The 13,472-nt window shown below is 39.7% G+C and overlaps 1 protein-coding gene across 1 annotated transcript in view; it reads right to left on the bottom strand.

Moving 5' to 3' along the window:
• Nucleotides 1-6,425: 6,425 nt before the first annotated feature.
• Nucleotides 6,426-13,472, bottom strand: part of gpc5a (glypican 5a) — a 55,537-nt gene continuing 48,490 nt past the window's right edge. The window contains exon 9 of the mRNA XM_061276303.1: nucleotides 6,426-8,478. Within this exon, the coding sequence (XP_061132287.1) occupies nucleotides 8,330-8,478 (149 nt within the window). The 3' untranslated portion in view covers nucleotides 6,426-8,329. The remainder of the gene's footprint in view (nucleotides 8,479-13,472) is intronic.

Here is a 13,472-nt window from a genome sequence, read left to right as displayed (position 1 = left end):
AAGATGTCATTGTTCGTATTTGAGCAATATTATACTTGCATGTTGCAGTTAACTCATGCCAAGATTGTTAAAGATTCCAATCTGCACTTGTCTGCAGTTCCGTGAGTTGGGCACACAATGTGCAAATGAGTCTTTTTAACTCGATTTGGAGTCAGCTCGTGCACTTTTTGAATCGGTGCCAATTTCAGGTTTCATCAGCAGGTGTTTATTGGCTCGTGTACGGGAGGGATTGACAATCAACACCTTCTGTTCTCTTTAACAGAATGAATTCTTGACACCTTGGTTGTTTAGTTAAGCTCCATGGAAAGTTCTGACGGGCGGTTTTGGTCAGCGTCGCCCAACTCGAAGGTTTTGGGGGCGAGCCCTTTACCGGCCAATCGCAAGGTAGTGTCATTTCATTCAACCCAAGGGGCAATTCAATTACCGTTTTTTTCCATGTATAATGCGCAAAATTTAACTAATTTATTGTCCTAAAATCTGGGGTGCGCATTATACATGGGTACAAAAGAAAGAAAAAAAAAAATTTATTTTTTATTTTTTTTTTAAATCCGGATATGACATGGAGGCCGCCATTACAGATGCGCTTTCTTTCTTCTCTGCTGTTCACTTCAAACACAATGCTCTGGTATCAGACGCTTGCTCGATCACCTGCTCGTTTGCTGTCTGTCACAATGTACCCTACACAAATCCGAAACATTTCTTCGCTATCGAGTTTGCTAGCGCATGCGCAGTGATACTGACCGGCAGAATAACATCCGGTTGTTCCCAAAGATGATCTTTTTTCTGGAATAATTTTACGTTAACCGACTTAAGTAGGAGTCAAAATTTGGGTGCGTATTATACATGGGTACAGGCTTTTTTCCAGCATCAACATGCCATTTTTAGGGTGCGTATTATACATGGGGGCGCATTATACATGGAAAAAAACGGTAACTCATTCATTGCCAACCCAGTTAATATCTTTGACGTATATAACCGTCAATGGCACTGAATGAGTTCATTTGTTTTGGGGGGTTTTCAAATGAGCCTACATAAGTGCAGGCAGAACGTAAAACCTCCAGCAGGCTGCTATATTTATGCCTTCATAAGATTAATAAAGAAAGCACAGATTGCTCATTTAATTGGTTGCTTTTCTTAATCATCTCAAAACGAGGACAGGTCTGAGTCAAATTGGCCAAATCTGATAAAAGTACAAAGAATGAGGACAACGTGATCCCAAAAGATCCTTCATGTCAATAGAATTTTTATCCGAGCTTGGAAAAAGATTGTGTTTCAAAATAGAGCTGAGCAGGAATCCCCCAGTGATGCCGCCGAACCTAAAGAAGCTGCCACAACAATGAAATCGAAATTTTTGGCAGCACGTCTGTCAAGTGCAGCCAGATTTTCAAGGTTGAAAGGCACCGGGAGCGACGTTTTGTGACCCGTACTCAAGGGTGGGAACAGCTGGGGACAAAAATCCAAAGCCTGCCACAGATGAGATGTCTCATTGAAGCACACTTGCAGTGAGCAGGGCATCTGTGACTTCTCGCTACTTGCACGTTAAGTGTTTGTGTTTCCCCACGGTCCTCCTCTTCTGCGTTATTTGCTTTGGGTTGGGAGTGAGAAAATCCTGGAGTGTTCTTGATGGCGCCGTGTTCCTGCCAGCTGCTTTGGCATCGGGTTGTGTGTCGAAACGACAAGGTCGATGCCTCTGATTTTGTTGATTGCTGAAGACATTTGGGTGTCAGATCAAAAGATGAATATCAGGCTGAAGTTAAGAAGTCTGGATTTGGTTTGTTTGTTCATTTAATCAATTTATTTATTTGTATTCATTTATTTAATTTAATATAATTTTTCACCTATTTATTTATACATGTTTATTCATTTATTTTATTTTATTTCACGTTATTTATTTTTATTTTATTTTATTTACGGTGACATACAGCAGCAGCTACTCGAGTGAAATCCTTGTAATTGCACTGAACCCGGTGGATAAAAATAAAATAAAGAACCATAGAAATAAGAAATAAATACAATTAATCAAAACACAAAAGGAAAACAATATATAATTGAGAGCATGACTCAACAGCATTCATCTTATGATCTGAAACTCAAATATCTTCAGTACACAGAATTGACCTTGCTGTTCCGATTCTTTTGGAGGGGCCCGTACTTTCCAACAAACAAAAATCCCAGTCGTGTACTAGTTTGCAGCAAACACCAGAAGAACTTTTCTCGAGCTGTCAAAAGCCACTGCTCCAGTCAAACACGGCTGTGATTTATGCAGACACTTGAAATCAAACCTTAAAGTGTCTTGCCAGGGTGCTGGGCCACCACGGGCTGCCGGAGCACCTCCACCCACTTACATATTTGACAAATCTCAAGAACTCTGCTGGAAGGTGAAGGAGAGAGAGAGGGGGGGGGGGGGGGGTCCTCAAAAGAGCTCCTTTCATTTTGTGTTTTGAAGCGTGCTGTCAAAGTCGTCACAAATTCCCCACCGGTCGGGGTTTGATGACGGCAAAAGGCCACGGCATTTAGGTGACATCATCTTCAAACTGTGTGTGCATGTTGTCAGGCCATGCAGAAAAATATCTTTCAACTCGTGAACAAAAGACAAAAAGCCTTGTGCAATTCCACATCCATTACATCTAAGTAGCTCCTCCAAACATCAATTTATTCATTTGTACGACGGCATCGATGGAGACTGCGTCACATATGAAGCGGAATTATTCATTACAAGCTTTCTTTCTGTATGTACAATTATTTATATGCTTCAATTATGGATAAAGTGGCGAGAAAGGGGCAACTCGAGATGTGATATGGAAAGCCTTTTTTTTTTTCCTTTCCTGAGACCAACCTGACAATTTGCTCTCAACAAACAAATAATTACGCTTCCATTGTGATCTAGTTGAAATAAAGCAGCCAGCTTTAGACAGCTGCTTTAATGGGAAAAGAATCATCTTGCTCATTCTGTTTTATGCATCTGGACTATTTGAAGAACAACAACAATAACACGAACAACATGATGATGACTGCAATAAAAAGAAGAAAAAAAATCCATTATATGAAATTAGTTACGGACCCGATACGGATCCTTGCGGAACATCGCATTTTACGTATCTGTAATTTCACTGAGACGACTGAATGGATTTGACTTAAAATCTAAAAATGATTTCTTGCCGCAGATATGCAATCACTTTCAAAGTCGGCTACGATTTGCTTCTTGGTGAGACAAATCGTCTTGAGGGAGGATAAATCCATTTTTGAACCTATCACCATCTTGATGATCTTTTGGAAAGGATCTAATCTGTAGAAATGCTTCCTTCAAGAACTTCTGTGACACGAAACGGGCCTTTTGGTTGCCCTTCAAAGAACTTGAGCTGCAGATTAAAAGTAGGGTGCTAACTGTGAATCTGAGGATCTTGTTAATAGATCCTCTGGTGACACGTTTCATTCAGGCCGCCGTTGTAATTGCTTTTTACATGACAAAGTAATAGTGTTAGGGCTTTGGAGACATAGAAAAGTCCCTTGGACATTGAGAAGTTTGAAATTAAACCTTGCTTTTTCAATTTACCCTCCCATAAGAGCCCGGCAATTAAATGGGTTGAACCCAACGCTACGTAATACGACATAAATACGTTTGAAAGGCAGCAGGTGGGTGCGTGGGATACCTTTTTGTGTCAGCTCACTTTGCCGACCCCTTACGTGACATTGATCAGTGTTATTTATTTATAAATAATGTCACAGAGAGTCGAACACGGGAGTACTTATTTGCTAACTTCCTTTTGCCCGCGAGGAACAATTGGTATCGACACACGCCGTCTGCGACTTCCTGTGGCGACATCGCATCGACATTAGTCAAGTAACTCCTTCCTGAGTGATTTGCACTCCAAATGTTGTTTACTTTGCACGATCAACAACCCGCTGCTGCTCTACATAAAACATATGTGCCCCTACCGCCAGTTGGACTGCATCATTTAGTATGGTTTAGTCTTACCGTTTTTTTCCATGTATAATGCGCCCCATGTATAATACGCACCCTAAAAATGGCATGTTGATGCTGGAAGAAAGCCTGTAGCCATGTATAATACGCACCCAAATTTTGACTCCTACTTAAGTCCGTAAACGTAAAATTATTTCAGAAAAAAGATCATCTTTGGGAACAACCGGATGTTATTCTGCCGCTCAGTATCACTGGGCATGCGCTAGCAAACTCGATAGCGAAGAAATGTTTCGGATTTGTGTAGGGTACATTGTGACAGACAGCAAACGAGCAGGTGATCGAGCAAGCGTCTGATACGAGAGCATTGTGTTCGTATGGAGCGTGTTTGAAGTGAACAGCAGAGAAGAAAGCGCATCTGTAATGGCGGCCTCCGGATCATATCCGGATGAAAAAATAAAAAATTGTACCCATGTATAATGCGCACACCAGATTTTAGGACAATAAATTAGTTAAATTTTGCGCATTATACATGGAAAAAAACGGTACTTTGATATTATAGAATATCTATATGATAAGTTTCCCCATTCTTCAAAGTTGGAGTTTCATTGCATTTGCACCGAGGCTTTTTATTTTATTTTGGAACGTATATCTTGGTGATGTGCACATTTGAACCCAGGATGGAGTGTGGAGAAAGAAAATGTACAAGTATCCTCGTATGGATTAACGTATCACCACATTGCATCCCGTGGCAGTGAAACTTGCCGGCCAGTGTGTCATTGTATATTTGCCGCACATTATAGCTGAATCTCACATAAGCCTCATTCTGGATGCTTTAAGTCATTTCCTATCATCATGCATTTTTTACTTGTGAACATCACATCCGAGCTTTCCAATCATTTCCCTTATCGCCCTCTCTGTCTGACTCTCCCAGCGGATTCGGGATAAAGAGCAGAACAATCCTAGATCGCAGAGACAGAGATTACCCTCTCTGATCTTCCAACAGAAAAAAAATAAATAAATAGTAAAACCCATCCTGGGGGGCTCAGTGCTGACTGACTGCACATTAGCATGTAGCATTGAGGAGAAAAAGACGGTTTACCCTTTTGACCTACCACTTGACTCCTTGAATGAGACGAATGGAGAAAGCCCGTGCTATGTTCAGGCTGACACCACAACGATTAAAAAAAAAAAAAAAAATGCAAAGCACGTCGAGCATTTGCATTGGGCGTCAGGTACAAAATGCTTTTCAACAGACTAGACAAAGCTGAAGTGGATTACAAGCCAGAAAGCAGCCAAGATTTGTTGGCGAGCAAATCCGACATTTGCTGCATTTTGTTAAAGATGTCAGCAAAGAATAGCTCGCTCGTGACACACCGGAATAATAAATTAGTGGGAAATTGCACCGCTACCAGCAAAGATGAGAAATTGTCATTTCTATTTCGAGTCATTCATTTCTCACCACCTTAACGCTAATAAAAAAAAGTGTCAGGTTTTTCACTGTTAACCTTCTTGTTACATTCAAAATGTTTTATCCTTCAACTTAACCCAAAAAGTTCTGGAAGGTGATAATTTAATTCATGCAGAGAAGTACCTGACATTTTTTTCTTTTTGCAGTGCGTGGTGGGTCTGTCATATTTAAAAATAAAAAATCAGCCAAGATGTGAAAATTCCATATGTGCGCACCAGCGTAAGCTTCCGCTTTACCACCTAATTAGAAACGATAAATTATGCATCATTCGGTGGCATAAATAGAACTGGCACAACAGTCGACCTCAATGCAGCCGGATGAAGTCATGTGGCGGCGTCCATCTTGCGTCAGGGAACCATCGCGAGAAAGAGACTGATCAAATATTTGACTTTCAGTCTGTAGAATAAAATATTTGTCTTTTTATTTGTTATCCGCCCGGTGCGGTAACCTTTGAAGGAAGTTTGGTAGTTCTAAAGTCTGCTGCTTGAAGGTCATATTCCATTTGACTCCACAAGAATTCTTTTCGGTTCTTCACACTGAATTAGATGTTGAAAATAGACTTATTTTAGTCCATGCTTGTGCAACAAATCATCATTGATAATATTTGAAGATTTATTTGGATATAATCAACTGACCTACTTGTGCAAGTAAACACATGCGTAGAATTGACTATCAAAAATAAATGACATGATAGATAGACTAAATAAATAGTCGCTCTGGATGAACAGGGGAGGATAAAAGGAACAAGCCAACAGAACCGGCAAAGTCAACGGGACTGACTGACAGGGCTGGCAAACAAAAACCCAACTAACCGAGACACAAGAAGACACACGAAACCAGCGACAACAGAACATGAGACAAGAAATAATCCGAAAAGGGTGCGACACGCAGACAGGATTTATATACGCGACAGGTAACGAGAGGCAGGTGCCATCGAGACACAGGAAGGGAGGGGCGAGCACACAGACAATGACCTCCACATAATGGACTGAGCGGGGGCGAGTCGTGACACAATGGAGGCCAAACATCAACAAGACTGGTTGAATTATCTTTAATTTACATTATATTATTAAAATATGTTAAGTATTAATTTTGGATAGGGCAGAACATAAATACAAAATTCAATTTTGTTTATGAAAATATTTTTTTTCATGGTAAAGATCACAACTACTCTATTTTCCAGCAGAACCTGGGCTCTCTCTGAGAACCCAAAAATCGAACCATCACCGAAAAAACAATGTTAAAAAATAAATTAGCATGTAGTCTTTGTTAGCAATATTTTTGACAGTATCAAACAGCCCTGCTATGTTTTCCAGATGACCCCAGGATAGATTTAAAATTCTCCAAACAAATCTATCAATTATAATAATGTGAGAAATATTAGGACGATATTTAAAAGGCTGACAGAATGCTACCTGGTGACAATGATACATTTCTGCTTTTAACAAGGTCGTCATTAATGTCAGAAATGCCACGGCGCTAACAACAGCTCCTCTAAGTAACTATATTTCCATCCATGAGAACTTCCTGTGCCATCTATATTTTTGGTGTGCCGGTGAAAGTCGCCTACAGTAGATACGCTGAATTAGGTATGAGAATTTCCTCCGAAATGTCTTCAAGCACTATGGACATTCAAACTCTGCTCCAGCGACGAGGGAGCATCGGTTTTAATGTTGTTTTCCATTATTTACAGTGAGGGAGTTTTCTCACGTCAGATTTTGGGTCTTGTGGGAATTTGGGCCACAATCCTCATACCGTATTCTTGGATGGTGGTATTACAGTGGCAAGACATGAGCTTCAAATTTATACGAGTATGCAATGGTGAATGAATGGCGGGCAAGGATCATGTCGATAGCCAAAGCGCAAAATTTCAGTTCGGAAAAAAAAAGCTAAATTGTGCTAGAACATCAAATTTATTTACGACAAGATGTGTTAGCAATGCCTTATCATCTAATCATCCAAAGTGAAATCAACCAGAGAAAATCCTGCAGACAAACATATTTGCACTTTGGCTATCAATATGACGTTGATTTGAATCTGCAGCTCCAGATGAATGAAAGAAATAAAACATAAAAGGACACAATCTTTTTTTGATCTCTATCACAAGAGCAGGAAAGATATCAAATCTATCTCTTTTGTTTTGGATGCAAATATTAGTCAGTGTTTTTACCTAATCCCTTCCTTGACACGATCCAGTGTGAGCAAGAGTGCACATCTGTACAGCAAGATTCCCTCAACCATTCATGGATGGCATTTTCCATTTCTCTGCAGCAAAAAAAAAAATCCTGGCAGCTGACAATCTCCATATTGTGCATTGTATGTAGCGCCAAGCAACAAGCTAAAAAGATTGGATTTGTCTTTCAGACGCTCCAGGAGCTTGCAGAGTCTGAAAGACGACGGAAATTTATATATATATATATATATATATATATATACGTATAAATATACACATATATTTATTATTTTCATATTTTTTACTCCCTCTTTCTCATCATGCCTTCAAATTTAAATAGACCAATTAAACTGGCTGTAAGAATATAGAGGAAAGGAAATTGTTCGACATTTCCTTGTAAAAGCATTACAGAGAAACTGTTTGCAAATTGCATATTCCTTTCGATATTTTGCCACTTGTGCTGACGCCTCAAAGTGCTAATGCCTGTCTTTAAAATCAAATTACTTTGGCTCTCCTTAATGTTTTTACAGCAGACTGCCACGATTTGCACGACTGAAGGCCACGCGTCACACAGTTAAAGCTTTCCGAAAAGAGACTGTGGTTAGTGTTCGAAAATGATACTTAACAAAATAATCCTCCGTTAGCGAAAGCAGGACATGTTCTTTAAAAGTCTTTGCAAGGATGCACGCATGGCCTGTGTGTCCTGCACCGTGGCGTGTTTGTGTCACGTGTCCTCGTTTTGTTAAACGAGGTTCAAACTCAACATTTACGACAATGCCAGGAGCACATGTAAGCAAGTCATCGTCATGGTGACAAAGTTTGCAGTCAGTCTGATGCTCCCGGATGAGACCTTCACCTTCGCTTCCTTTATCGGTGGGTGATGATGATGATGATCACTTGACACATTTGGATTCACTGAAAAGAGAGTACAGCAGGATTACATAAGAAAGTCAATAAAAGCTAAATTGGAAGAAATGAGGCCAGTTTGAGAAGCTTTGTATTCCGTTTGTCTGCGTAATTCCAATCTCCAAAGGAGAATCCCCAATCAATTGCATTTTACTTTTGGATATATTAATTTTTGATTCTTGCATTTCCATTAGCCTACAAGAATAAAACTTGATCACTGCGGCATCTGAAATCAAACTCCAATCGATCCAGTCTGAAGCAGTCCCCAGGACAGCCATTTAAATGGGCATAACGGTGAACATCCACACCTTATATTGATTTTTTTTTTCCTTTTATCAAAGTTTAAGAGGCTCCGCTAGCGCAAAAAAAGCAGTAAGACTAAATGTTCGGATAAATTCTTTCGTGTTCTTTTGCACCAGCCAAATAATTTATGACACAGCTAAAAATATCCTTGGTGGATAATCACTCTTACCTTCCAAAGTCATTATCGGAGTACATTTAGAGTATGATGACTGAACGTACATGACAGGTGACCTATTCAAGGTAAGGAAAAAAAATAGATTGGTATTCTGTAGGCTCATGCCGTATAATTTGGACGTTGGGGTCGATAGGGAGCTCATCAGCTGACTTGAATCAACTTTATCATGACACGTTGTAATAAAGTCGTGGAGAAAAAAAAAAAATTAAATTACGTTCTCATCTTTTTCTCATTTACGGCTTTTATTCCCTGTTGTGGCAAAGCATCATGCTGTTCCAAGCTGTTAGTAGTTTCCCTCAAGCAGTATGAGACTTTGAAAGCGCATTGATGGTGCACAATGTCAACTTTGAAAGTAAACTACACTTTGTTAGCTGCGATTTCGTTTCACAGCGTTTTTGAAAAGTCAAGCCACAGCCGAGCGGTTCGGATGTTTGAAAAGCTTGCTCGGACAATGAGGCTCAGTGTGAAGAGAGACATAGGTCAGAAAAAGAAGCTTACAACTGAAGTGAAATCGATAGCCGCTGATTCCCGAGGACCGCAAAGGATCAATAGTGCGCTAACTGCAGAAGGGCGAAAAAACACTTAATACATGAAGTGATGGAAAGTTTCTTCTGTGCCGTGGTCAGATGAGGGTCAATTTTGCACGATGTTCAAAGGCTTCTGCCATATCACGAAGGTCCGGTCTGTCGTACTGTGTCACGGTACTTTATCTATTTAAATTGACAGTAAAGTTCAAGTGAATATTAGTTGCCAAACTGCTGCTTGTTAAGAAGTAAGTGAAAGTGTGTTCGCTAACTTCATATTTATATTTTTCTTGAACGGAAAAGCAAAAATGTTTTTTCAAAAATCGTCCAATGATGGCCCGTATCTCCAGAAAAAAAAACCCGGGTCGATTGTAAGTCAAAAATTGTTTTTCAAAAATCGTCCAATGATGCCCTGCATCTCGAGAAAAAGAAAAAAAAAAAGTCGGGTCCATTGTAAGTCAAAATTGTTTTTCAAAAATCATCCAATGATGGCCCGCTTTGCTAGAAAAGCAACAAAAAAAGTCAGGTTGCTTGTAAGTCAAAAATTATTTTTCATAAATCGTCCAATGATGGCCCGCATCTCTAAAAAAAAAAAAGTCAGGTCGCTTTTAAGTCAAGCTCACTGAAAATTCCAGCCTGAGGGAGAAATCTCAATAGCATTTAAGCATTGATTTTGCTGTGATTTGACATTAGTAGACTGCTGCTGCCAGAAATAAAGCCTGAGATAAACTCTTAACCCTGAGAGAAATCTTTTCACTCTGCACTGAACTAAAGTTGGAAGGATTACACAGGCATTATTAAGAATAGGACCAAAAACCCAACAATTCCGTTTTATAATCTTGTGCATGCGCGTGAGCATGTGCGTGAATGTGTTGGGTTGTGTTTGTCTGAAGTGGATCCTTCTTTTCCTGACTTTCCTTTTTTATCATCTCCTATTTGTCAAAATATTGCTCGGGTTGTCTTGCTCCAACAAAGTCGTATTACAATAAAAGGAGCAAAAGGTATTTTTCCCCAAACGGATGCTGCGTCTTCTGACTGCACAAACAAGAAAGAAGGATCGAAATTGTTTTGTGCGACAGCAGGGGAATATCTTCAGATTTGGAGACAAAACAGAGCTCCTCTTTTACCTAATATATATTTTTGGGAGGTCTCCTTTTATTCTGGAAGGGCTACAATGGATTAGATCTTCTTCCACTTACTATGTGAAAGTGTATCGAAGGTTAATTGCATTTCATAAAGGCCGAGCCAAGTGCGGTATATTTCAGAAGAAGCCGCAACCTAGTAAGTGTAAACAAGAATGACAAGTGCCTCATTCTAAGGGAGTAGATTTTTGCCTTCGTTAGTTTTGCTTACCCTGGAACAAAATGAACTCGGAAGAAATGCAAGAAACCACTTGAGACCACTTGGAGGGACGTCTGAGTGCAGGCACAACAATTGCAAATAACGGTGTCGGAGACGCCATACTACTTTCATTAAGCCTTGACATTCAGGGAATGCGGAATAAACAAAGTGTTTATCTCCCCAAATGCTATCGATTTGCGATGTGCCATTAATTTGCCCGCAAATGATCCGCTAATGTTTTTTTCCTCCTTTTTCAATAGCGAGTCAATCTCGAAACGTCACATTTGACTTTTAGATGTGCTTCAAATATGTATTCACTGTGAAGCAGTGGCAGATTCAGATGTGCATCACCTAATTGGGAGCGAGTGAGGCGGGTGGAGGAACGTATATCATGGGAATCGGCTTCAAGTCTTTTGTTGTGTTAGAAATGAAAGCGTTCTAACTTTAGTAAAAGGGACAAATTCACTTTCCGTGGGTACTCTAAAGCACCCCCATACTTTTATGCAGTGCTTGACCATCACAGCGATGTTTAAAAGTGAGGTGAACCTATATATTTTTTATTTATTTGTTTATTTATTTCTTTATCTTTATTTATTTAATTATCTGTATTTATTTATTTATCTGCATTTATTTATCTTTTTTTTTTTTTTATGCATTTTATGTACCGTATTTTCCGGCCTATAAGGCGCACCGGACTATAAGGCGCACCTTCAATGAATGGCCCATTTTAAAACTTTATCCTTATATAAGGCGCACCGGACTATAAGGCGCACCATTAATGCATCATGTCAGATTTTTAATCCAAATCAAATCATTCTCCATTTTATCTTTTTTATTTCAACTTCAGACGGAACAAATGACTTTATAATCATAAAATAATGATCCATAGTCTTTTTGAGTCATGATTCATAGTCTTCAGCGGGCCACTTATGATTGATTTCATGACACAATGCTTTGGGCCAGTTTAAATTTAGGAATTTGGTCCATATATAAGGCGCACCGGACTATAAGGCGCATTGTTGGTTTTTGAGAAAATTTTAGGTTTTTAGGTGCGCCTTATAGGGCGGAAAATACGGTATTTATTTATTTGGTGTTTGGCCACTCAAGTGCGCTTTATTTGAACTGACAAATGGCTTTAAAAGACAAGGCCCAATTTTGTCCACACGGAAGATGGTCAAATTTTCCCTTTCAACACCTTTGCAATTGCAATTTTTCCTGATCAGGCAGGATAATGGGTGCAGAAAAAAAAAAAAATACAACCCGATTTAACCGAAACAAAGGCAGCATGAAATCAAGCGGCTTAAGTTACGCGGTGTAGATAACAAAAGCAGACAACGAGTTATTTGACTACGATTCCTATAAAGCGGTCACCTTGAATCAGGCCAGCCTGCCCTTTGTCTGATTTAATTTACCTTCTGCCGCTAAAGGATTTCAAATGTCTGGCCCCAATAAAACAAGCATCCGTCCGTCCCGCTATTATAGCGCAGAGCAGATCAATGGATTCTAATTCAAGGGTGAAGCATTATTCTAAAACGTTGAGGCCTCCTCAGATTCTCAGTATGGGGTTAACACAATGATCAAGTGCTTTGCTTATATCCTCCCAGCGCCACACTCAGACTATTCATGTCCAGAAATTCCATCACCACAGCCTCCATTACATCCTCCGAGCAGTCAATACTGGGCTCTGACGGCCAGTCACTCAGACTCAGGTTGCGCAAACGCACACACGGGCAGAATATAAATCGGAATGAAAGCTCTGCACCTGTGGCCGGTGCCACACATTTTTTTTCAAGCAGGATGCATTCCATCTAAGCAGCTGAAATCGAAAAAACGACCGTAATTTTCGGACTATAAGTCGCGTTTTTTTCATAGTTTGGGTGGGGGGGCGACTTCTACTCAAGAGCGACTTATATATATATGTTTTTTTTTCACTTTTTTGGGCATTTTATGGCTGGTGCGACTTATACTCCGGTGCGATTTATAGTCCGAAAATTACGGTAATATACAAAGAAAGGGGGGGGGGGGGTTCTGTCAGTAAAAAAAAAAGAGTGCAGGGATTGATGCTTATAAATACAGTTCTATTCTAATCTCAATGTCATTTTGTTTCTAATATAATGTTGGCCAACTATATCAAAACAACACAGAGTGTTTTTGAATAATTATTATGACGCGACTGTTCCATTGGGGAAAAATAGTCACTTCAAAACAACAATTTCTGCCACGTTGAAAATAACATCATTAATATCCTATCCCAATGAATCGGAGCAAATGTCATCAGTGTTTAAAGCACTCGGCCTTCTCCGTAAAGAAAAAAATACAAATCAGCTGCTTGCCACAAAATGGTCTTTCTCCCTTTTTTTGTCAAGCCTCACAAAGCTCGAGCCAAGAAGCCAAATAGATGTGAATAGCACAAGGTCATTCTGTTTTGCTCCGGCCTTCGCCAATCTGTCTCTCTTTGACGATAAGCACCAAAAGGATGTGTGAGGGGGTGTTTGAATAAAAGAAGATTAAAAGTGCTTAAAAAGTGATTGAAATATGTTTTGTATGCGACTGTCAATCTAAATGTTGCTGTTCCAAATGATGAGGAGGATTTGTGATTTATTTCTCTCATCTGGTTTCATAGGTGACTTGTGCACAAAGTCCAACTCCAAGGGCAAAAG

Source organism: Syngnathus typhle, linkage group LG4 (assembly GCF_033458585.1).
Source record: "Syngnathus typhle isolate RoL2023-S1 ecotype Sweden linkage group LG4, RoL_Styp_1.0, whole genome shotgun sequence".
NCBI lineage: Eukaryota > Metazoa > Chordata > Actinopteri > Syngnathiformes > Syngnathidae > Syngnathus > Syngnathus typhle.
This window is presented reverse-complemented; position numbering and strand designations above follow the sequence as displayed.